Below are 23,451 nucleotides of genomic sequence, written 5' to 3' on the forward strand. Positions count from 1 at the left end.
ACAACTGCTGCATTCAGGCAGCATCGCCAGAGTGGGAAAAACACGGTAATCCCCTTTTATTTCCCGAAATGCGTAAGTCTTGCGTCACTGCAGAGTAGTTATCCCTGGTTATAACTTTGTAATCACTACAGGTAATTAACTGACTGGCCATATTACGTTGTGTGGCGTATTTGCAGAAGTTTGTTGGTATGTGTCAGCAGATAGCTTCTCTAAAAAATTAGCTGAATATGTTGACCTAACGTGAAAATTGGAATTTCTTTTGGATGTAATTTCCAGCAGTGGTGCATTTGCAGTCCTTTGACATATCAAGAGATGTTAGTGTCAGAAACGGATGACTCTCTGAACTAAAAGTCAAAGGTTCTCTACACTGGGCTGGTTTAATTATGGTTTAAACGAACGTGACATGAAAGCAGCGTACGTGAAGTATCGCTGCAGGCTTCGCCCCTCGTCCGATTCGTTGCAAGTTTTAACAGGGATCAACCACGTCTGTAGTAGAGTCTACAGGTAAGGCAAAACTTTAAAAACAAACAAACATGTACATTCCGATTTTTGCGGGTTGTCCCGACAATATGTGCATCTGATCGGTTTTAACGTCCAGCACTTGCACCAATTTGAGTCATGAAAGTAAGAGGCATGTTTATCTGCAAATTGCCCCGTTACATAATACACCACTCTTATTACTGTATAGACTGCAAAAGTTATACATAGTGAATGACTCTATGTATCAGGCGGGTTTGTTAAGTTGCTGAACTTTATTTTGTTTGAGGTATTTTACTTTGATTTCGATTAGAGCTATTGATTGATTAGATTAGATAGATTAGATTTTGATTTTATTAATCCCACAGAGGGGAAATTTAGTCGTGATTGATTGATTGTGACTTTATGTGTCTTCTGTTCTTTGTCCTGTCGGTAGATCTCCATGCCATTCATATATAGCCTACTTTTAAATAATTCAGTTATAAATCATAGAAAAATGACCATAGTATAATTAAATATTTAATCTAATCATATCCAGTTGAATGTGTTAGAATGCAAAGAATGCTGATCCAAGTTGTAATGTTTATATGATTCCTTGATGGGTGAGTAATTCTCTGTGTTAATTAGTGCAGACATGCGGGTGGCAGTGATTGGGGCAGGAGTCATTGGTCTGTCAACAGCTCAGAGCATCTATGAGGAGTATCACTCCATAGTCAGTCCACTGACCATTGAGGTGTATGCGGACCGTTTCACTCCGCTGACCACCAGCGATGGAGCAGCTGGCTTCTGGCAGCCTTACCTGTATGATAAGGGCAACACCCAGGAGACGTAAGTGTATTGTCTCACCGTCCTTTGATCTTCCTCTTTATCTACAAAAACTGACCAACGACTTTAATCCTGTCTGTGTCCTCACCTTTAGAAAATGGAATAAGGAGACATTTGACTACTTACTGAGCTTCCTCAGCTCACCAGATTCCATAAAGAAAGGTGTATTCCTCCAGTCTGGCTACAACCTATTCACTGAACCAGCACCAGTGAGTAGTGCTTCATTCTTGGAAATTGCCCAATAAATTTGACCTTAAAGATCAGATTTGGCCTCATTATGAATCCTTTTATAACCAAGAACAAAGGTCCTGTGCAATGAAAAATGCAAACGTAGTTACAATGTAACCACAAATAAGTCCTTCATACATTTATCACATACTAGTGCAATATAAACCATAAACAAAGTCCATTTGTTTTCAGCCACACTTGAAGTAGAGCTTTGTTCAGCCGCACAAAAGATGGTTGCCTAGTAGGTGGGAAACATCAACAGAGAAGCCTCATTAAGGGTTGGATTTACACTCAGCTTGAGTTAACTGGGATTCTGTATCCAGACCTCACACCAACACTGTCAAGACATTATAAGTGACTTATTTTTGATTGCAGGATCCCTCGTTTAAAGATATCGTCCTCGGCTTCAGACAGCTCACAGAACAAGAGCTGAAGATGTTTCCAGGATACACGTAGGTTCTCGCTGAAACTACCATGAAAGCAAAACACTTAAAGAATGTAAAGAGGAGTCCAAATAGTTAGTCAGGGAGCCAACTATTTTCATATCATGCCAACAATTTCACTTTTCCCACATGGGATTAAGACTGCTGTATGTCAAACAATTGAACTACAGCAAGAACACACATGCAGAGCCAAAAGAAAAACATTAATTATGATGATCAACCATACAAAATTCAGGTAATAAATGAAAGAAACTCGTCACACTCATTTTTAGCTTGATAAAGGGCTCTTCTCCTCAAATGTAATGATTTCTGTTTAAATATCCAATTTATACTCTGCACAATATCATAGTTCTGCATTTCTGTTTTTATCTTACTAAACAATATATTACATGGTTCAAAGTAAAAGATTCCAATATTCATGACTGGATGGATAAATCTGTGTCATCAGCTCTCTGTGTCATCAGCTCTTAAAATTTTAACACATTTGTCTCTTCTAATCTGCCCAGCTATGGTTGGTTCAACACGGCTCTCATGGTGGAAGGTAAAACATATTTACCTTGGCTGATGGACAGGTGAGTGATTTACTTAAATCACTTAGGTGAATGTTGCATCAGCATTTTTGTTAGTGGATCTCTGTTTCTCCTGCATGTAGCACCTCTTTGCAATAACATGTTATTACCTATAAATAAAACATGAAAGGAGGCACCTGATTGCTTGTTATGCAAATTATTTATAACGCTCTAGGCTTATTAAATCTGAGGAGAAATTAGGAAACCAAAAGCCACTGAAATGATATCTTCACCACATGGTCTCAGTGTAGCGAGTATGTCAGTCCAAATTTATACTGTGTTTACCATTGTGTAGAGCTGTCTTATATGTATACCATACGTGGTGGAGTAAAACTATTTCACAGTGAAAACTAAAAAAGTAGTGTACAATAAGTGGTCACCATCTGAGAGGTAAATACCATCATGTATTATGCCAGCATGGGAAAAAAGCCAAACAGCTGCTACATGAGAGGAATGAGTTATGTAATTTTTGTACTTTTCTGACACTGTATATTCCACTACACAGAATTTGCTACAGTGTCTAGTTAAGATTGAACAATTAAATAAATTTGGACACAATCTTAAACCCAGAAATCATCACATGTTTAAGATTACCGGTTCATAGGTCCAAAGGTTCATTTTCATTGACGGTTTCCGATTGCTCATAATATATACATAGGTTTTCTGTGTTATTTCCAGGTTGCAAAAATGGGGTGTAAAATTTTATCACAGGAAAATAGAGTCCTTCAAAGAGGTTAGTGAAGGATTTTCATCATTGTAGTTGTACATGCTGCACATTTTTTTATGCAAATTTTAGAAACACTACCTATACCTTGTCTGTATCTTTCCAGGAAAGACTCACAAAATATTGACTCTTATCATGTTGTTATCTCTTATTGCTGTTGACTGCTCTCAGCTGGCAGAAACTGGGGTAGATGTGATCATAAACTGCACTGGGGTAAGATCAGGAGTGCTCCAGCCAGACCCCGACCTGAAACCAGGCCGTGGCCAGATAGTGAAGGTGAGAGGGAGCAGCTTATAACGGATGTAAATAGTTTGTAAAACCAACTATAAAGAAACGACAGAAACAGTTGTTTCCCCTTGTTGTTTTTCTGTGTTTCAGGTGGACGCTCCATGGCTGAAGCATTGGATCATTACCAACAATTTTACGACAGGAGTCTACAATTCGCCTTATATCATTCCAGGGTAGTGCTAGTAACGCAACACACTGATAAGCACTGAACTGCAGGACCACACATCCATTTCTCCTGTGTGTTTATAGTGTTAGGTAGTATAATAGGGCTACTCTGGGTTTTACAGTATGTCACACATAATGCATGTTTCTGTGCAGTTACAGTTTCTATAGTGTAATTATTTCCCTACACTTCTCCATATATAATTTGGCTACACTGGGTTTATCAGTCATTCCAGCAGTTGTTATATTGTGTTGTCCGGTCACCATGTTGATGCTTGCTGTCGCAGCAATTTTTGGGGGATGATTTTGGATTGTAGAATAATGAAGCCAGAAAGTGAAAGCTGTTTTCATCAGTGCACAAAACATGTGTGTCTGCAGGAGCCGTCTTGTGACAGTCGGTGGACTTTTCCAATTGGGAAACTGGAGTGAACAAAACAACTCCACAGACCATAAACAAATCTGGGAAGAGGCTTGTAAGCTTGAGCCGAGTCTCAAGGTGAGATGATATCAAAAGGCCATAAAAAAGACATGCTATCTCAACTGAAATTAATTATTTACAGTGAGTCCTCTGTAGTGCTCCAGTTTTTCATGTTCCCATTTAATATATTTAGATTACTCATTCTGTAACTCAGTCCACCAGTGTGTCAACAAAATTGTGAAGTACAGATAATTATTTAGTTGACATTGTGTGACATTTATTTGCTGCACAATTTCAAACTAGAACATGTTTTTTCTTGTTGTTCTCAAACCTTAGCATGCCAGGAAAGTGGACGACTGGGCCGGCCTCAGGCCTGTTCGCAGCAAAGTCAGACTGGAGAGGGAGACAATACAGTCTGCTGCAGCTCCAATAGAGGTAAACTTTAACATGAAATCAGCACTTTAAATACGAACTTTAGTCATCCAACTTCTAAAATATGTTCAGGTGATTCACAACTATGGCCACGGAGGTTTTGGACTCACCATTCACAGAGGCTGCGCCCAAGAGGCAGCGAGGCTCTTCGGTCAGATCGTGGAACAAAAAGGCAAAGGTCCAAAGGCTCGCTTGTAAATTTGTGTCCAGCAGTCATGCTTGATACACTCCTTTTTTAAATTTCACTGTTAGTGTACACAATGTTCTCTTCTATACTAACATTTAAAGCAAACAATCAGTATCCTGTGTTTGTGGGGGTAATGACCTGACTTTAAAACAATGTTACACATGTGAAGTCAAAGATGAGACATGCCTGTGGTTTTTGCGCATTATAAATTCATATGTAACAAAATCATGATTGAATCCATAAGAGGTTTAGGTAATTTAGAAAAAGTACTTAAATGTATAAAATCTACACATTATAAGTATAATAATTACAACTGATAAAATCACTGATTTTTATTTTACTTTTTACTAATAAATCACAACATGAATCCACTGCTTGTTTTTGAAAGATTATTTACTATCAAACACATTTACATCCAGTGCATTGACAAGAATCTGTGCACACAGACACTTAATGCAGCACTATATATTTTAAACACTGGCAGGTAAGAGTCAGCTTGCTGGAGCTGTGCTAGTTAATCTCTCTCTTTTTTTTTAATCAACAAAATGTTGCTCAGTGTGTTACTCGCAGAATAAGAATGGGTAAAGTCCGTCTCCACATCACCTTTGTTACAAACAAAAGCAAAGACAACAACTAAACCAGATATTGATACATTATTTACACAAAGACAGACGGTAATGTCCTGATGAAATGCATGTGTGGGTCAATTTGAGCACAGCTTCAGAGTCTGGTAAAGTAGAGAAAGAGATGGAACAGGGTTTATAGATCATGTTAATGTCAATTTTTTTTTTTTTTTAAACATGTTACTAACTAGGCTCAGCCTGATTTGGGTGGTAAAAGCATTACTCAGAATATAATTTCCCAATACTCTAATATAATGTCCATAATGTCTTAAATTGCAATCCAGGATCTGGATGAAGGCTTCAGCAGATCTCTCAGCCTGCTCTAATTATTATGACCACATAATGATCAAGACGTGAGGCGGTATTTTCATTATTAACAGAGTAATACCTGCCTTTTCCTCATGTCTTTTGCAGTAAACAAATATCCTCCATCTTAAAATGTGAAATAATACAGACACAAGAAATGACACATAACAGGAGCTTAAAAAAGATGCTGACTGTGCGAAAAAGTCTTCCTGCACAGTAAATCCTTTCATCCTGACAGCAGTGAATCTTTAATAAAGTAAACCCAGACCTTATTTATTCTAATGTTCTGTTGACTCAATGACATTGAATTGTTCTTTACTCCAACGATGCACTTTTTATAAAGCCGAGTTTGTACTTCGTGCGTTTCAGGAGGCAATTTGTGTGCACAAGATAATGCTGTTTCCTATATACGTATCTTTGCCCAGTATGCTAACAGAAGGAGCTTTCTCAGAAGGTCAGCCACAAACTGAATATGTAGTTTTAAGGCTCTTTGAAAAGAAGATAGTAGTTTGAAGCTAACACTTTCGTCCTCCTGATTCGCACCTTTGCTTCTCTTTAATGAGAAAAGCAGGATTCAAATACTTTGTTTTAAGTATTAGAACTCTCACTTCTTCAGGAAAGTTTGTGTCCACCATTCGCTCTTGTACTCACGGAGGTCATTTGGTCTTACCAGTCACCCTGTGTGCAGTTGTACAGTGGCAAACTTGTGACAGCAATGGTGTTTAAAGACTATAGGTATGGTGACATGTTGTAAAAAGATTGTGCTGCCTGGCTCTGAAGCCACTGTGGTGTCTAAACTGAAGAATCGTAGGAGTAGGGCAGAGATGGCGAGAGAGCAGGTTTAGCTTTCCTGCCTCTCCTTGGCCTCTTTTCTTCACTGCAGTTACCTCTCGGTTGGACTCCAGCCTGACGTGTCCTCAGCCCTGGGAGCCAGAGCTGGAGTGAGGGATTCCTCGTGAGCTGTGGGAGGAGGCCCGCCCCATCATCTCCTGTCCCCACTCACGGTGGCTGGACTCCTGCAGGCCCCGGCCTGTCGTCTCAATCGGCAGCGCGCAAGAGGCGATGGCAGCTAAGAAGCAGCAGCAGCAGTACACAGAGAGAGCCAGGTATACAGAGGACTCCAGCATCACCTGCAGTAGAAAGCCCAGGGAAATATCATTGCAACATTCTTACTTTTTGCTGTATTGTCATGATAAAACTGGCAGCTGGGTGTTACCTGTGCAACAAAAGGTGTGATGAGGGCACCAACTCTGGCCATTCCACTGCTCGTTCCCAGACCTAAAGCCCTGGTCGCTGTTGGGTATACCTGCAGAGTTTCAGAAAGTACTCAGGAGGATGCCTGTCTGTGATTCTGCCCCTCTTTACTCTGTTGTTGATTTGAACTGTTTGCACTTTACACAACAAACAAACAGTGCACTCTGGGTGGAGCTCTCACCTCTGGAGTGTACACATAGGCAGCCTGGAACCCTCCTGCAATAAACGCTCTGGCGATGAATATCAACACTGTCATGGAAGTTCTGTAAGAGATAAACCAGCATCAGTAAGAGTTAATAAACAGAGGATCCATCCATCTATAGCAGCTTCATCCTGTACAGGGTCAGAAAGACAGACAACCATTTATGCTTACATTCACACCTACAACCACTTTAGAAATATGCATGCTTTTGGACTGTGGGAAGATGCCAGAGCTCCCAGAGAAAACCCACACAGGCAAAGAGAGAACATGCAACCACTGCACAACAGTGCCTCACTAAACAGAGGATCCACACTTCACAAAATGTTTAAAAGTCTAAAGTAAGGCCCACTTTACCTCCCAACACAGCCATAGAGTGGAATGATGCACAGAGAGAAGATGAAGAAACACAATGCCATGGTCTTCCTCCTTCCCAGACGATCAATAGCCCACAGTGTCACCAGCAGTCCTATGTAACGTCAACATATTCACAGACCTTACTCAGATTGCATGTTTGCAAAATATAAAAATTAGTTTGTCCTTTAATCTATAGTAACAAATCAGATTCTAAGTTTTATATGTATACATAGACTTCAAAAGTTAAGTATTAAGCTTTTTATAGCAGGAAAAGTGCAGGTGTATTCAAGTTGATGGCTCCTGACACAACTGAATGCATTTGAGGAAAACCTTCCCACAGTGACATCTATCAAAGAGATCTATTAATATTAATGTTTGTATTTTAAGATCCCCCCCCCCTCTTTTATTGGCATCTCCTTTAAATTATTCTCCCAAATCAATACCATTTCATACAAATCACTGAAGCAACATACTGCACATTGACAAACTAGCAACCAAAAATACTTGATTTAACTGAAAAAAAATAAATATTGGATGACATTTTGAAGAGAATTCAGTAACGTGTACCTGGGAATTCAGATAACGTGGTCCACAACAGGTCTTTATAGTCATCTGAGTTCAGGTATTTACACTCCAAGTTGCATCTGAGCTCCTTCTTATTACCTTTGGCCACTAGGGGGAGATAGTAAACAACAAACAGGATAGTAAACGCCCAGCACTTGCTTGACTGACGCTTTTGTGATGTTGTTTCTTCCAAAAACATAACCGTTATCAAGCGTGTGAGGGCGTCTGTCGGTGTCTGACTCACCTCCACATGCACCTCCCTCCTGAAACAGCTCTGTGGTTAGCAGAACCAGTCCGTAGTAAGAGAAGGCATTCGCAAACCTGAGGAGACAGAGACACAGGATGACACAAACATTTAAATGATGCACAGGTTAATATTTTTTTGCTCTAGGAGAACAAAAGCTTTTGTAGAATAAGAAAGAAAAGAAAACTGGGTGACATTATCTGTCTCTCATTTACCAAATAAACCACAGCAGAACTGTCGTCCAGCGGAAGTGAGATGAAAATAAGTCTTGAATTTTCCCTCGGTCTTCCTAGTTAAAAGAAGAGTCATAAAAAAAATTGAATACCCAAATTAGAGGTCAAGAGGTCATACATGAATAATGTCTAAATTACATTCAGATAATGTGTATTCTGCAGAAACAATACCTGTCTGGCAGCGATTAGTTTTCCCAGTGGCATTGGGGCTCCGTTCTCTGTGGCGATGCGCTTCAGTGTGGCCAGAGCCTTTTCCTGGTTCCCTGTCAGCACATCATATCTGGCACTCTCTGGTAGCCACTGCCCACCACCCCCCCCAAAAAAACCAAACATGTCACATTATAAAGCTGTATTTTTTTTATGCTTACATGTTGTAGAACAGTTAAAGACTGATAACACCATACTTACAAAACACAGAACAGCAAAGATGAATAGAGGAATGGTAGAGAGGCCCAGCAGCCAGCGCCAGCCCAGAGTGGGCATCACCAGGATTGCTAAAAGGACCTCAAAGACAGTGCCCAGTGCCCAAAATATCTGCAACAGCAGTGAACTCAAGTTGTAAGAGTGAAAGACATTTCTTGACAAAATTCTACGAAATGAGATTGTAGGTCAGGATACCTCAATCAGCAGGATGCATGTGGCTCTGGACTTCATGGGTAGAAATTCAGCATACAGTGTCACCCTGAGGAACACTTCACTGTTAATCAAAACTAACACCATTAACTACAGCGTTGTTTTTAGAGAGACAAGCGAGGATTACTCACGACTGTGGGGCTCCTCCAATTCCAAAGCCCACCAGCGCACGGAGGACGAGGATCCACCCATAAATAGGCGCAAATGCACTTATCAGGCCGAAGAACATGGTCCACAACACACTCATCTTCAGACCCTGTGTGTACGATCAAAACACAACAAGCTGCTAAATAAATACTGGAGATCTGACATTTTACAGTATATCTTTACATGACATCATGAAAGGCTTACTCCTGTGGTCTAATATTTAACAGACACTTCCATTTAGAAACCCAGAAGCTAAACTTTTCACACCTGTAACTCAGGTGTGTCATTAGAACTTACTGTCTTTCTGCCATATTTGTCCGATACGTTTCCCCAAAGAGAGGAGCTAATCATCATCCCAATGAACACTGCCTGTGTCAATAAAGAAAAAAAGTCATACGTCAGTGGGATTGAACTTGTTGCAGCTGATATTATGCACATCTACTCAGGCACATTTCCACACTGTAGGAGTGATTTTAGTTTAGTTTAGGCCACTAAAATGTGAAATTTCATGGCCTATGATAATATTGTCTTCATAAAAGTGAATTAATACAATTTCATGTGATGTCATGTCATTAAAAATAAGCACAGTTCAATGTTTATACCTTTCGTAAAATCTACTGCAATCCCTTTGTTTGACTCTTGTTTTGTGCTTTACTCAGCAAAGTAAATATGGAATTGTTATTCAAATCAAAATACTGCAACAAATAATGACTTTACAAACTGTTAGGGCCTTACTTTTCCACATGGTAGTCAATGTTGAATACAAGCACTTGTTTTAAAACAGTCCCATAACAGTCATTTAGCGCTGCACTTTACAGAGATTATAGAGCCGTTACCGATGTCAGCAGTGCCACCTGAAGGCTTGGCAGTCTCCATTCACAGTGGAGCTGTGGGGCTAAGATGCTGAGGATCATCATCTCCATAGCATCAGCCATCTGAGCAAACAGAAAACACACAATAAATATCTTGTATGGACTTGGTGTAGTATTTTTTTTTTTGTAATAAAAGAGCAGTTCTTACCCAAGCCAGACCAGTGAGAATGGAGAGTTTCCACTGAAATGTCCCAAAGCCTATGGCCTCTACGGCATCTTCTACCATGAATGTGTCTGAAGGAAAGGAGAAAGATGGGAATCTTGAGGGGTACACGAGATAATTTGAGTTCAAGTCTAATATGGAAGTGTTGGAAAGATGTTGTCTGAGGGAAATGGAGCCCCGCTATACTGTACCATCAGTCGGATTGGCAAACTCTCGAGGTACCGGAGCTCCTTCTGCGAGTGCCACAGACTCCAGATCATTCTGCTCTGCAACGCTGACATCCTGTTCTCTATTCTCAACATCTTCCTCAGAACGTATGCTCTCACCAGTGCGACGGAAACGGACGACACTACAAGAAAAAAAATAAGCAAGTGGATATGGATATTTTTTTTTAAACAGCCCAGGAGTGTAAACTTATCTACAATATGGCAGGTCAGAAGGGTTTCAGAAGACAGGCGCCAGGGCAAAGCTGAGAGACGGAGGCTGTTGCCTAGGTGATATGAGATTTTTCCGCCTGTGATTTTGTGAATGGGTGGTATCATCGTCCTATGGGTAATCCATGGCAGGCCACACAGCTGACAGCTCTGCACACTATAATTTACTGCCTGGCAAGCTATTTAAGCCCAAATACCCAGAGAAGTATTTTCTACGGATGGAAGGGATAATCTTCTTCCACATGTAGATAATTATTAGTTTGTTTTGGATGAAACACTAACGGAGAACATGGAGTGTGACAGTGTCTTAATCACTGTAATTACATAACATAGCCTCCTTGCATGGAGGAGGGTCAGTGCTGCAGATGAGTTTGGGAGATGTCCAAGGAAGTCACTATTTTACTGTAAACCACATTTTGAGCTTTTAATATAAATATAAATATATTTATAAATATTAGTATAAATAAACAGCAACAGGATATATAACCAACCCATTAAAAATTAGGCATATCCCTTTTTTCCCTTGTCTTTTACTACCTGTACTTGATATATGTGGTTTTATTTTTAAAAAACAATTTAATTTTGAAAAGTTTTGTGGCATTATCAATATGTAACTTTTGAAGATGACTAGTACAACGTCATTTGTCAATTAAGCTGCTGATATTTCAGAGCCATGGTCGGGGCAATACATTTTAACTTGCAGAAAACCTCAGTCAGATAAAGGATCAATGATTCAGGTGGATTCGACAAACATGTTCAACTAAACAACCCCTCTGTTCCTGCACTCCCTCTTCTTTTGGGGGATGGAGTGTGTGGGTTGCTGCTAAGGATTAACAAGGGGGATGTATTTGAGTAATTTTCCCATGAACAGGGATAGCCTTCCCCTCATCCTCCCTCAAATCTGATTATTTTACTGTATGTCTTTGTGAAATATCCTTTATTTATGGGCTAGCCTTTAGCTTAATGTTTGTGCAGCAGGGTTGAAATAAATCACATCAGGTGCCAATGTCATGACTGTAAACACAATAAGTTAAGACGCAAAACTTATCTTAGAAATACAAAAATCTGATTTTCTGCAAATGAATACAAGCATAATAGTTTTCTTTGTAAAATGCGATGTAAACAAACTGCACCACCAGGGAGATGCGCATGTATTATTTTTTTATTTTTTTTATTTTTTTTGGACTGCACCTAGGAACAAACATCCAGGTAATATAAGTAGATAGATATATTGAAATGATTGCTGCTTTTGAGGAATGCCAGGCTATTTGTAGTCCAGCGACCTAATCAAGCACAAAGCTGCCAGAGGGCGACGCGTCGGACAAACATGCTGTCAGGGTTGGAAAATGGACGAATAAAAGGGAGAGGCGTAGACATGCAGATTGTAGTGTACTCACGGCAGCTGTCTCAGTTGGAACAGATCATCGTCCATTTTGGTGTTTATTGGCCGGTGTTCCGTTTGGCTTCATCGCCGTTTACATGGTCACGATAAGCAGCGATTTCAGCACCGAGGAGAGCGACCTGCTCCGGGTGTCCGCCGGCAGCCAATGAGAGGCCACCCTGCGCGAGTCACAGCACGCGAGAGGAAGAGAGGAGCGGATGAGCTCAGGAGGATCCCAGGCTGCATGACGGCTGATTACTGGGGTCAAAGCATGACTTACCAACACTCACACAGAGGACTGGTGGCAGACGGGACATCACTGTCTCCATTAGTGAACCACGTGCCCTTAGAGGAAGTATTCGGATCCTTTACTCAAGTAAAAGTACAAATAGAGCAGTGTAAAAATACTCCATGACAACTAAAACTCCTGCATGAAAAATCCTACTCAAATAAAACTTCATAAGATGTAGTTAAAGTATGAAAGTAAAAGTCCTGGTTTGGTCCCTCTCTGACTGATATCATTAGATTTGACAACTACACACTGATCTTTGTAATGTCAAAAGACAAAAATGTTGGAAACCACTGGTTTAATCAAATAACAGTGTTTTATTTTAAAGGCTCGTTGTATTTTCCATTGTATCAAATCTTAATCTTAAAAATAACTAAATCCATCAAATAAATACAGTGAAATAGAAAGTACAATATCTCCCTATGAAATGTGGTTAAATGGAAGTATAAAGTAGCATTGAATGGAAATCTCAAAATTGTACTTCAGGACAGCACTTGAGTAAATGTACTTCATTTCTCTCCACCAATGACAAAAACGACTTCATAAATGTTGTTGAAAAGAATATTGATGACTTGAAACTTGTTGTGTGTTAAAGTTGCCTTTGTTGTTAGGGCAACAGTAGATACATTTTTTGTTGTTGTTGTTGTTGTTTTTAAAACGACCCCAATTCGTGGTTGGAGACGAGAAGCGAACGGCATTCTCCTGTCGCCAAGTCCACCTTTTAATCAAACCATTCACCCAACAGACCTCCTCCTGTCAAAGAAAAATTCCCGTTATACAGACTTTATTATATTTTTACGCAATTATATAGAAGTACGTCACCTCTTTGTCCCCAGATTGTTGTTATTTACTCTCATTCGAGGTCGCTTAGCTGTTGTAGGGTGTAATAACCTTCTATAAAAGATCTATGAGGTTATTTTTAGAGGACAGTTTTCATGAATCAAAGACAGCAACCTTATAGCTGTGTCTAGGTCTGTAAAAATGACCAAAACTCAACAAACATATTGATGCAAAACTTTCGTTTTCAATCCCATTTTTTCTTGAGTTGATGTAAAAGACTTCTTTTAAGCACACAAAATGTGTATTTCTCTCAAATGTTGTTTAAATCCGTGTTGCACTTCACCTTTGCCAAGATAATCCATTCACCCGACAGGTGTGGCACATCAACATGCCGATTAAACAGCTTGATGCCACCAATATGTGCAGTTTATCTTTATTTATTTATTTATTTTTTTTTGCAGTATATGGCACAATTTCACATTTGGCTACAGGTATGCATTTTGTTGGATTCATGGCACAACAATGGGCCTCTGGATCTCATCACGATACCTCTGTGGATTCATTGCCATTAATCACATCCTCCAGTGTTTGTTGCCTGTAGCTGCCCCACCGCCACCACGAGCCACTGTTTTCACAACTTTTACATCAACAGAGCACTCGCCCACACAACGCCGTCTGTCATCTGTCCGGGACAGAGTGACCCATGATCCATCTGTGAAGAGATCACTTCTTCAAAGTGCCAGAGGCCATCGAAGGTGAGGATTTGCCCACTCAAGTCGGTTACAATGACAAACTGCCGTCAGGTCAGGACCCGGAAGAGAACGACGAGTAAACCAACTGTTCCCTCAGCTGTCTGGGCGGCTGGTCTCACACGATCTTGTAGGTGAAGTCCCTAGATGTGGCGGTCCTGGGTTGGCATGGTTACCAGAGTGCTGAGGCTGTAAGGTCAGTTGGATGTGATGCCAAATTCTCAGAAATGACGTTGGAGACGGCTTAGGGTTGTGAAATGAACATTGACAACAGCCCTGGTGGACATTCCTGCAGTCAGAGAGCCAATTTCATGCTCGCTCAAAACCTGTCATTGTGTTGTAGTATAAAACTGCACATTTTAGAGTAGCATTTGATTGTGACCAGTCCAAGGAACACCAGTGCAATAATCAAGCTGTTTAATCAGCATCTTGATGTACCACCCCTGTCAGGTGGATGGATCATTTTGTCAAAGCTAAAGTGTTCACTAACAGATTTTAACAAAATGTGTGAACATTAATGAAATCTTAGATCTTTTCCTTTAACTCATCAAAAATAGGAGCGGAAACAAAAGTCCTGTGTTGATATCTTTGATAAATTAAGTATACAGTGTGGTCTCCAGCCGTTGTAAAGACAGGAAAAGGGGGCAGGGTCATGGTCAAATGGTGAAGCGTTCATTATTTTGGATTGCTGTGACACACCTCAACTGCTTGGGACACGCTGTGAGTACCAGCCTTCACTCCTTCAGGGCAGCTGTAGCGATGGTCCATGGTTGCAACACATTTCCTCAGACATCCTGCACTCAATGGTCGTTTCCTCCCATGCTTAACCTTTGGGTGTGCAACAGATGCAGGCTGCGTGGCTGTACTTTGCCCGGCACAGTTACCGTCCTGGGGCGCTGCCAGGCTCTTGGCACCATAGTGGCCAAACATGTGCATTGCCAACTGCAGCATGTAGGGGTTCTCTTTCAGGCTGTGAAATGTCTTCATGAACGCTGACGCTGCTGCTTGAAATCTTTCATTGCTCAGCATCATGGCCGAAAGCTCTTTGATCGTGGAGTGCCAGTCCTCACTATCCAAAACAGCTGAAAAAAAGAGAAAAGGGTCATCTTATATTTAGTCAATACTGTGTGTATTTACATGAATCATTATGAACATATGCCCTTATGATTACACGGACCCTCTGGTGCTTCAGCATCAAGCTCCCCAGCAGCTGCCATGGTTATTTCCGGACTACGGTTGCTTAGCGGTGGATTGAGCCTCTCCACAGCCTCTTTGCCCACGTCCCGATGACACATAGCATCAGCCACATGTATGTTGTGATTATGAATATTACTGATATCCACAAGTGTTGGGTAGTCCGGTATGTGAGGATCAGTGCTTCTGGAGGGAAGAGGGGGGAAAAAAGCACACTGTTAAACAAGACGTGTACAGACATTAAAACAAAAACTGCTTTTGATTTTAAGTGTTAGACCTGCTCTGTTGTCCACGAGAGACCTCAGTGCGCACAAGGGTAACTTTCAGCTTAGCCGGGCAATCTGTATTTTTGGACAGCCGACCAGGCTTTGATATTTTCCTGGGCTTGGTGTTATACTGGCACCGATAGTCTGCCTACAATAGTAGGAGAAAAAAAAAAATGCAAACAGGAAACAAAAGAGTCAAATATGATCAAAGATGAGTCATGAGTAGCCACCATACTTTTGGAGACTACCGAATAAAGGAGTCATAAATAACCTTTCAACTGAAGATCGAGCTCTGTAAAAATCAACCCACTTTGAAGATGATCCTTTGGCCTTTACGAGGCCTGGTGTAGGCCACTCTCCATGCGATTGCCATAGACTTCAGCCACACCAGGATTGCGTCCTTCGACTGAAGGGACATCCGGACTGTGGCCTCAAAACCGGTATGGTTACCTCCCGGTTGGCTCACAGCTTTGTACCTGCATATATGGTACTGATGATCTTTGGGTAAGAAGTCCTTCGACACAAACGCAACAAGTTGTTTTAAAAAAAAATGTAATATGATGTCAGTCTTTTCAATTGAATGACAACATTTAGTTTTCAGAGGCCATATCAAAGTAACTACCACAGATAAGGGGACAACACATTTTACTGTCAGAGGAGCCTTAGTTCAGAGATAGGAAACTGGCTGACTAAATAAATGTGAAATATCGTCCACATGAACGTCGCTTTTAGTTTGAAATCAGTTCTTGCGAGGTTTTATAGCTGTAATTCAATTCATATTATATTTTATCACAGGATATCAATATCACTTACCATTAATTCACTGTGTTGGTCCATATTTATGGATGGGGCGGTGCAGGGAAACCGCTCAGCATTACTGAGGCGTGTTTTCAGATTTCCAGACCTGTTTGGAGGTAAAGTTAGTGTCAGCCAGTTCACTTTGATTCAGCTATACGTTTAGATATAAGGGCGGCCAAAGCATTAAACTGGACGCCACGTCAATGAAAAGACTAATAAAAGAAATATGTAGAGCTAGCGTTCACCTTTCTTTCGCCATGTTTAGCAAGTTATCGATTGGTCCCGAGTAGTCACTCATGTTGAAGTTGTAACACCTTGCGCCGAAAATATCCGAACATCCAATCGCCAAGAGGGCCCTACGAAAACTAGCCAATCACAGGCGGATTAGGGCGGGTCTTCAGGGAATGCGGGTAGGAAATGAAATTACGCCGGTTGCAGGCGTCAGTACGCACTTCCGTTGGTCCGTATCGAAACAGACCACCAGTAACGAAGGTTCCACCAAGAAAGCAGGATGTTGTGGTGCCGACCAGAAAGCTCCGATAAGCTTGTTGGGGAGTTCCTTGGCACAGGACCCGTAATCAGGTAAAACCTCCCCACCTGAGAAACAGCAGTTTATTTCCAGTGCTCGTGGGGCAGAGGTGATGCGGGTGACGGTGCGCCACCCGCCGCGCGTCTGAGTCAAAAGTGTAACATGCGTAGACAACGCAGACGCGGAAGTCTGGTTCAATGTTTCGGTTGTTCAACCTGCTAACGGGGATACGCGGTAACATAAATACGATATTTTACCTTCGTTTCAAGGTAGCAGCTTGGAGGTTTATTTATGGAGGCGACATAGTGCACGGAGGACCTGACCGCGGTGTTGTCGGTAAGTTAGCCTCAACGCCAAAGCTAGCTCCTCTGCTGTGTGTCTGCTGATGGCACGGTGACGAGGTGAGGGTAGTTAGTAAAGTAACTAACTAAGCGAAACCACTCATTTGTTTATATATATATATGTATGTATATGATGTAACCTGACACTTCAAACTTGAACCGGACCATCAGAAGACCGGCGCATATTAATAAAGGCTTTGCGTCACGTGATGCACGTCGCGTCACAGATCAACTAATTGGATGACTGCTGAGTAGATGATGAGTTCATTTGTTATGCAAAGTGGTGTTTTTGTCTGCGTTGTCAGAGGACAGAGCATGTTGTCAATAGTGGTTGGAAAGTAAGGACATTTCATTACTTTTTTTTTTTATAAAATACTTTTACTTGAGTATTTTCATTTGATTCTACTTAATCCGATCACTTCACTATATTTCAGAGGAAAATGTTGTACTTTATACTTCAATACATTTTGACTTTTCGGATGAAGCTTTGACACATTGGACAATAGAACAAGCTTTTGAAATGCAACACGCTATTAAAGATTAAGCCAGTTGTTTTCAACCTTTTTGCCTGCTGACGTCTTGTAAGTCTCTGCGTGTAGTTGAGTTGTTAACAGTTCCACCAAATAGGGATTTTACCTCCACTTGTCTCACTTCTAAAATCACGAGATTAGAGAAAATGTCCAAAATCCCCAAACAGAACGCAAATCCCCCCCCCCCCCCCCCCCTTCTCTCCTCTCCCAGTAATCACGTGACGGGCCCTCATATTTATCTCCTGTTCATGTGTATAAAACTGGATATAAAGTAGTTTAAACCAGCTCCACCTGCAGCAGCTACAACAGTAATATGCTGCTGACACACTGATGCGTCAATATTAATCATTTAATGATCTCATATATAATAATAATAATAAATTAGTCAGAGGGACCAAACCACAACATTTACTTTAATACTTAAACTCCATTTTGCCACATTACTTTTGTATTTTTAAGTTGAATTTTTTTAAATGGACTTTTATCTGTAATGAAGTATTTTTACATTGATGTGCGGGTATCTGATTCAGTGAAGGATTTTCTTCCACCACTGATTTTGATCACAATATGTTTATGTCACCGGGGGAACAATCATGATGCGGGGCTCACATCGTGATAGCATGTGTTGTCTTTTTTCAGAAACAAGATGATAAAAAACTGGGGTGTCATCGGTGGGATAGCTGCTGCGATTGCAGCTGGAGTTTACGTTTTCTGGGGCCCAATTGCAGAGAGAAAGAAGAGAAAGAGAGGTAAGAAACCTGTATGACAGTGTAATACGCAGATTACATGTAGGACCAGTATCGTCGTCGTCGTCGTCCTCCCCTCCCCCACTGACTTGCGTTTCCCTACAGGTATGGTTCCAGGTCTGTTAAACCTGGGCAACACCTGCTTCCTGAACTCTTTGCTTCAGGGCTTGGCCGCATGTCCGTCGTTCATCAGGTGGCTGGAGAAGTTTTCAGGTTTGCCAACAATCCAGTCATGCAAAGACAACCAGCTGTCCACAACGCTGCTTCAGCTTCTCAAAGGTACATAAAACCAGTCCTTTCATGTTGAGTGTAACGGACATGCTGTCTTCATTCATTCATGTTTTCCACATGGACAATGTGTCTGCACTGACAGCTCTGTCCAGTGATGACCCGGGGGAGGAAGACGTACTCGATGCCGGATGCCTCCTCAATGTCCTGCGACTGTACCGGTGGCACATCAGCTCATTTGAAGAGCAGGTTAGTCAATGACGCTTCTTGACTAGCATGTATATAATGTTTGGTGCAGGGTTCCTATTGACGTTTGTGTCGGTTTATCCCCTCTCAGGATGCACATGAACTTTTTCACGTCCTTACATCTTCCCTGGAGGAGGAGCGCGACCGTCAGCCCAAAGTCACTCATTTGTTTGACATTCAGTCCCTCGAGGCAAGTCATCATCTCCTCACTTACATCGGCAGCAAAATCTGCAACGCGCGCACAAAACTCTCTTGCACGTTGCACAGTTCAATTTTGCACTTTGGAGTGCATGTGTAGTCTGGAGATTTTGCACCATTTTCATTCAAGGTCTGCCTCCTGTACTTTTTACAAACTAAGTCAGTCTCTTAAACATACTGTAGTCAGTGTTGTAGAAGTGTTGGAAATGCACTCTCAGTTATTCTGTGCGTTTATTTCATGCCAGAGTCTTCCTGATCAAGATGAAAAAACTATGACCTGCAAAAGTCGAGGTAAGGAGAAAAAGACATCGCAGCACCCCTACATGATGAAACCTGAAAGAACTACATTTAATCTGTGTTCATTTTTCTTTTGGCAGCCCCTCTTCATCCAATACCAAGTCCTTGGAAGTTTCAGCATCCTTTTCATGGCCGTTTAACGAGCAACATGTCGTGCAAGCGCTGTGAAATACAAGTGAGTTGTTTTTGCCAGGGAAGTGAATAGAAAATGAGTTTGTTATTTTGTTCCAGAGGTGATTTATACCTCTGCTTTGTGTTTTTGTAGAGTCCAGTGCGATATGACTCCTTTGAGAGCCTCTCCCTGTCCATCCCTTTACCCCAGTGGGTAAGCAAACATGTCAGGATCACAAGAGTGTTATTCTGATAGTACCACAACTTAAAATGCCTTTTCGTTGTTCCTTTTATTTTTAATGTATTTTGTATTTGTTGTCAGGGTCGACCAATCTCTTTAGATCAGTGTCTTCAGCATTTTATCTCCTCAGAGACCATCAAAGAAGTGGAGTGTGAAAACTGCACCAAGGTACATTTGCTACCGTATCGGTAGATTGTGGTAATGTAATAATTCACTTAAACCAAAGACTGGAAACTGGCTGGTATATTTTACACCAGAAGGGTTTAATTGTTTCTTTACAGACTTTTTTTTTATTTTGCTGATTTTCTTTTGTCTTTCTTTTGTATCATTTTAGCTTCAACAAGGAACCCCCAGAAGTGGGAACGTGCTAGAAAGCCAGAGGACAACGTTTGTTAAGCAGCTAAAACTGGGGAAGGTAACTGTAGTCGTCATGTCAATAGCCCGAGATGTTGATTACCTGTTAGAAAATCCTTACACAGCCAAAGCTTGGTTTTATCCAACTTTGGTAAAGAAATGTGAGAGAAGTTTGGTAGATCAAACGCTGCCCTTTCTGAATTATTTCTGATTGATAGCTGTTGTCTCTGCCAGCTCCCTCAGTGCCTCTGCATCCATTTACAAAGACTGACGTGGTCCAATGAAGGAACGCCCATCAAACGACAGGAGCACATGCAGTTCACAGAGTATCTATCAATGGACCGCTACAAACACAACACTTCCACACAGAGGAGTCAGCGGATCAGATGTGCTTCAAAAGCCATAAAGACCGGAATTTTTGACGACTCCACAGAAAAGCCCACTGCCAACGGCACCGGTATATTGGATTTCCTAAATCTGCAATCTGCTTCTTTTTCCATCTTTTTTTTTTTTTTTTTTATGCATCATGTATTTGTTGTATTTTCTTCTCCAGATGCAGAGCATCATAACAACAACAAGCCTTTTTCCAATGGAACCTGTTCGTCTGTGTTTCTTCACTCTCCTGGTGTGACCCCTTCGCTCAGCCTCTCATATGACTACAGGTAAACCCAACAGCAGCACTTTGTGAAGGTGCAGCAACACAAGGAACTCGCGCACAGCCAGCCAGTCAGTGTTGGTAATCAAAAGCCCTTTGAAGACATCTAATATGTAACAAAAGATAACAAATTAAAGTGATTTTGTGCTGCTGCAGCCTTTATGTTAATCTGACAGCATTCACTTCAGACTTCTGGAAATGTTACTACTTAAAGTGTAAAGCATGCTTGTTAAGACATGAGACGGACGTATGATATCACTATCAGGTTAATACAAACGAGTGCATGTCTTAACGTGGTTATGGAGTAACTGCACAGTACAACCTGTGTGAACTATGATATCAGGGTAACTGAAGTCCAAATTAATATTTAAAATCATATCATATACAAAATCTATTCACTATTTCATTAAGAGCTGTTTCTTTACAAAATCCAGTTAAGAGCAGAGCTAAAACCGTGTAAAGAACCTAACAGCCTGATCCTTTTTTATTTAAAAAAAAAAATAAATAAATTCCAAAATCTTTTTTTTTTACATTTTGAATATGGCATAAATAAATATACTGAATACATATTATACTAAAGAAAGTGCAGTGCTGCTTAGTCCATTGACATTTGTAAAAGTCAGAGGTGGATACACACCAAAAGCAGTTAACCTTCACGCCAGAATAGGCAGAGTAAGAAAAGACAAAACAAAAAAGTGACACTGAGCAAAACATAGACAAAACAACAACAACAACAACAGCCTGTGTTTAAAAACTAAAATGTAAAAAAAAAAATAAAAAAAAAATCCCCTGTTGTTTGGTACCGGTGTTTGTGCCTGATATTATTCAAGGGAACAAATCACACTGGTTCTGACATGTCCATGATTAACTGCAAGAAAACAGAGCACAATAACATGTTATTTGTCCCACTTGTAATGATGTTCAGGCAGGTGGAAAATTTATGGAAAAATTGGGAAAAATGCGTTAATAAAAAATAGCACATGTAGAGGTTCCATAGAAGGCAGGAGTGGCGGTTAATGATCAGTCACTATCATCTAAATACAAATCAGGGATTCTCTAGAAAACCGGTGTTCATCCCTCCGGGGGAGTCTAGAGACTCGGACAAACTATGCTCGAAAGGGATGCAGCTTTTGTGCCGACTCATGCTGGTCCGACACCTTACGAGAAACTTTCCCTCCAGTTCTGCAGAGTACCTTTTCCAGCTCACGGCTGTGCTGGTTCACCACGGCGACATGCACTCAGGACATTTCGTGACGTACCGCCGCAGCCCTCCGTCGCCTCGCGGCTCTTCGCACTTCAGCTCGCAGTGGCTTTGGGTGTCAGACGACTCGGTACGCAAAGCCAGCCTGCACGAGGTGCTGTCCTCCAACGCTTACATGCTCTTCTACGAGAGAGTTCGACAGCTTAGCTTTGCCCTGCGCTCGGAGGAGTAGCCCGGGAGCTCGCCGCCTGACTGACTTCTGCCTTTCCGGTCATACCGTCGCACTCGATGCGCCAGGTGCGACACCCAACGGGCGGCTTTGTGGCAATGAGACGCGAGAGGAGAGCCATCCTGGAGTTATTGATAATTCTACTTCATGAATGACAGCAACATGTTGAAGGCCATACGTGGGTGACCTGTGGATCCTTTGCCTGCTGTTCAGATCAGAGTTAGAGGCTCTTAATCCCAAAGAAAACAGACCTGCGGGATTTTTGTCAAATACTTTTGATCATGTGTGCTACTTTTCTCTGTCATGTAACATTTTGGCTTTCGCAGGACAAAGAAACAGGAACAGCTGACAATATAATGCACGTCAAGGTAATAGCCCGGCCGTACATTGTTCGTGTGCGAATCTCATGATGTAACTTGTTTTGTGGCTGTCAAAATTGTCGGCTCAATTCTGTCATTTTTTTGTTTATGCTGTGGTGTTACATCTGAATGCAGTATACTTGGTGTTCCTGTTATTTTGTCCAATGCCTTTGAATTACAGACACAGACAGAAGTAGCTGATTAGGACTTTCCTGAGATGTTCTTTAGGAGTCGTTACATCTTATGAGAAGACAAATAGGTAGAAGCTTTCTTAACTCCGGATCTCTGTTGTCTCATCTGATTTGCGAATCATCCCCAGCAGTGCAAGTAAACTGAATTGGAAGTAACGTTTCAATCGACACAGTTCAGCTGTTGGAAGTTTATATTTTGACACTGTCATGATTTGCAGAGTTGTACAGTTGAGGTTCAAGTGCCATGTTGTCTTTAAAGCTCTGGATTTTTAACACGTGAAACCACGAGTGCTGCCACTTATGTCCAGTTAGGACCCTCCCTGAAAATATGAAGCGTCGCGGCCATTTGGCATGGAGTGGGTGTCAAACAGATTAACAGTGATCTTTTCTCAGTCAAAGCTGCAGTATGACTACAAGTTTGTGGGCAGGTTATCCTGAATATTTTGTATTAATGCAACATTGATAACTGGTGTTTCCTCCGAAATCAACAAAATGAGAAATGTTCTGGTGAAAAATCCCCTAATGTTTGCAGTTTGCACTGATGTATATTCATGTGAGATTGTGTGTATTTGTGTGCAATCTGTAAAAGAGATTGTTTTCAGGTAATAAAAAAAAAACAAACGTGCACGTCGAAGTTTTATTACACCTCCGTGCTGGCAGCAGAGTGGCCGTCTCATCCACAACGTTATATCTCAGAAACACCTCGAGGGAATGTCTTCAAATTTGGTGCATTCATTCACTCAGACTCAACAATGA

At 41.2% G+C, this 23,451-nt stretch overlaps 4 protein-coding genes across 7 annotated transcripts; 2 read left to right on the forward strand and 2 right to left on the reverse strand.

Annotated features, from left to right (window-relative positions):
* Positions 1–203: 203 nt before the first annotated feature.
* Positions 204–5,124, forward strand: LOC138191915 (D-amino-acid oxidase-like). Of its 2 annotated transcripts, none has more exons than XM_069139001.1 (11): positions 204–504; positions 1,105–1,305; positions 1,397–1,511; positions 1,906–1,982; positions 2,480–2,545; positions 3,221–3,275; positions 3,438–3,542; positions 3,645–3,727; positions 4,095–4,212; positions 4,471–4,569; positions 4,639–5,124. In XM_069139001.1, exons 1-11 carry the CDS (start codon positions 404–406, stop codon positions 4,762–4,764), a joined length of 1,146 nt encoding a protein of 381 aa, XP_068995102.1. In that variant the 5' UTR covers positions 204–403; the 3' UTR covers positions 4,765–5,124. The 2 variants fall into 2 exon arrangements, with proteins under 2 accessions (XP_068995102.1, XP_068995103.1); XM_069139002.1 differs by having other exon boundaries at positions 436–504; positions 1,110–1,305.
* A 4-nt stretch (positions 5,125–5,128) lies between these two features.
* svopa (SV2 related protein a) lies at positions 5,129–12,317 on the reverse strand. Its single transcript, XM_069138996.1, has 16 exons — positions 12,180–12,317; positions 10,540–10,697; positions 10,334–10,419; positions 10,150–10,248; positions 9,611–9,682; positions 9,298–9,422; positions 9,152–9,215; positions 8,942–9,067; positions 8,705–8,833; positions 8,516–8,589; positions 8,301–8,377; positions 8,060–8,164; positions 7,493–7,604; positions 7,118–7,199; positions 6,899–6,988; positions 5,129–6,812 (listed from the first exon to the last, which is right to left on the reverse strand). The coding sequence occupies exons 1-16, from the start codon at positions 12,212–12,214 to the stop codon at positions 6,600–6,602; spliced, it is 1,647 nt and encodes a 548-aa protein (XP_068995097.1). The 5' UTR covers positions 12,215–12,317; the 3' UTR covers positions 5,129–6,599.
* Positions 12,318–12,493: 176 nt separating this feature from the next.
* LOC138191916 (uncharacterized) lies at positions 12,494–16,877 on the reverse strand. The gene is made up of 6 exons (XM_069139003.1): positions 16,485–16,877; positions 16,255–16,345; positions 15,752–15,955; positions 15,453–15,589; positions 15,159–15,361; positions 12,494–15,063 (listed from the first exon to the last, which is right to left on the reverse strand). Exons 1-6 carry the CDS (start codon positions 16,535–16,537, stop codon positions 14,657–14,659), a joined length of 1,095 nt encoding a protein of 364 aa, XP_068995104.1. The 5' UTR covers positions 16,538–16,877; the 3' UTR covers positions 12,494–14,656.
* On the forward strand, positions 16,713–22,744 carry usp30 (ubiquitin specific peptidase 30). Of its 3 annotated transcripts, XM_069139000.1 has the most exons (14): positions 16,763–16,821; positions 17,038–17,104; positions 18,279–18,388; positions 18,491–18,664; positions 18,759–18,862; positions 18,951–19,049; positions 19,303–19,348; positions 19,435–19,529; positions 19,620–19,679; positions 19,788–19,874; positions 20,041–20,121; positions 20,295–20,517; positions 20,614–20,722; positions 21,896–22,744. In XM_069139000.1, exons 3-14 carry the CDS (start codon positions 18,286–18,288, stop codon positions 22,146–22,148), a joined length of 1,434 nt encoding a protein of 477 aa, XP_068995101.1. In that variant the 5' UTR covers positions 16,763–16,821; positions 17,038–17,104; positions 18,279–18,285; the 3' UTR covers positions 22,149–22,744. The 3 variants fall into 3 exon arrangements, with proteins under 3 accessions (XP_068995098.1, XP_068995101.1, XP_068995100.1); XM_069138997.1 differs by lacking the exon at positions 17,038–17,104 and having other exon boundaries at positions 16,713–16,821; XM_069138999.1 differs by lacking the exon at positions 16,763–16,821 and having other exon boundaries at positions 16,976–17,104.
* Positions 22,745–23,451: the final 707 nt, after the last annotated feature.

Source organism: Embiotoca jacksoni, unplaced genomic scaffold (genome assembly GCF_022577435.1).
Source record: "Embiotoca jacksoni isolate LCO1_2020_lvr unplaced genomic scaffold, fEmbJac1.0.p SCAF_8, whole genome shotgun sequence".
In the NCBI taxonomy this organism is placed as follows: domain Eukaryota; kingdom Metazoa; phylum Chordata; class Actinopteri; family Embiotocidae; genus Embiotoca; species Embiotoca jacksoni.

Coding starts and splice junctions, on each gene's coding strand:
- LOC138191915 (XM_069139001.1), top strand. CDS start 404: ATGAAAGCAGCGTACGTGAAGTATCGCTGCAGGCTTCGCCCCTCGTCC. Junction 1,306..1,396: donor AAGGGCAACACCCAGGAGAC/GTAAGTGTATTG, acceptor CCTCACCTTTAG/AAAATGGAATAAGGAGACAT. Junction 1,512..1,905: donor TATTCACTGAACCAGCACCA/GTGAGTAGTGCT, acceptor TTTTGATTGCAG/GATCCCTCGTTTAAAGATAT.
- svopa (XM_069138996.1), bottom strand. CDS start 12,214: ATGGACGATGATCTGTTCCAACTGAGACAGCTGCC. Junction 8,165..8,300: donor GGAGGGAGGTGCATGTGGAG/GTGAGTCAGACA, acceptor ATCTCCCCCTAG/TGGCCAAAGGTAATAAGAAG. Junction 7,605..8,059: donor CACGTTATCTGAATTCCCAG/GTACACGTTACT, acceptor GACGTTACATAG/GACTGCTGGTGACACTGTGG.
- LOC138191916 (XM_069139003.1), bottom strand. CDS start 16,537: ATGAGTGACTACTCGGGACCAATCGATAACTTGCTAAACATGGCGAAA. Junction 16,346..16,484: donor CTAAACATGGCGAAAGAAAG/GTGAACGCTAGC, acceptor ACCTCCAAACAG/GTCTGGAAATCTGAAAACAC. Junction 15,956..16,254: donor ACCAACACAGTGAATTAATG/GTAAGTGATATT, acceptor TTTGTGTCGAAG/GACTTCTTACCCAAAGATCA.
- usp30 (XM_069138997.1), top strand. CDS start 16,751: ATGTTGTGGTGCCGACCAGAAAGCTCCGATAAGCTTGTTGGGGAGTTC. Junction 19,875..20,040: donor AGTGTGAAAACTGCACCAAG/GTACATTTGCTA, acceptor GTATCATTTTAG/CTTCAACAAGGAACCCCCAG. Junction 20,122..20,294: donor AGCAGCTAAAACTGGGGAAG/GTAACTGTAGTC, acceptor TGTCTCTGCCAG/CTCCCTCAGTGCCTCTGCAT.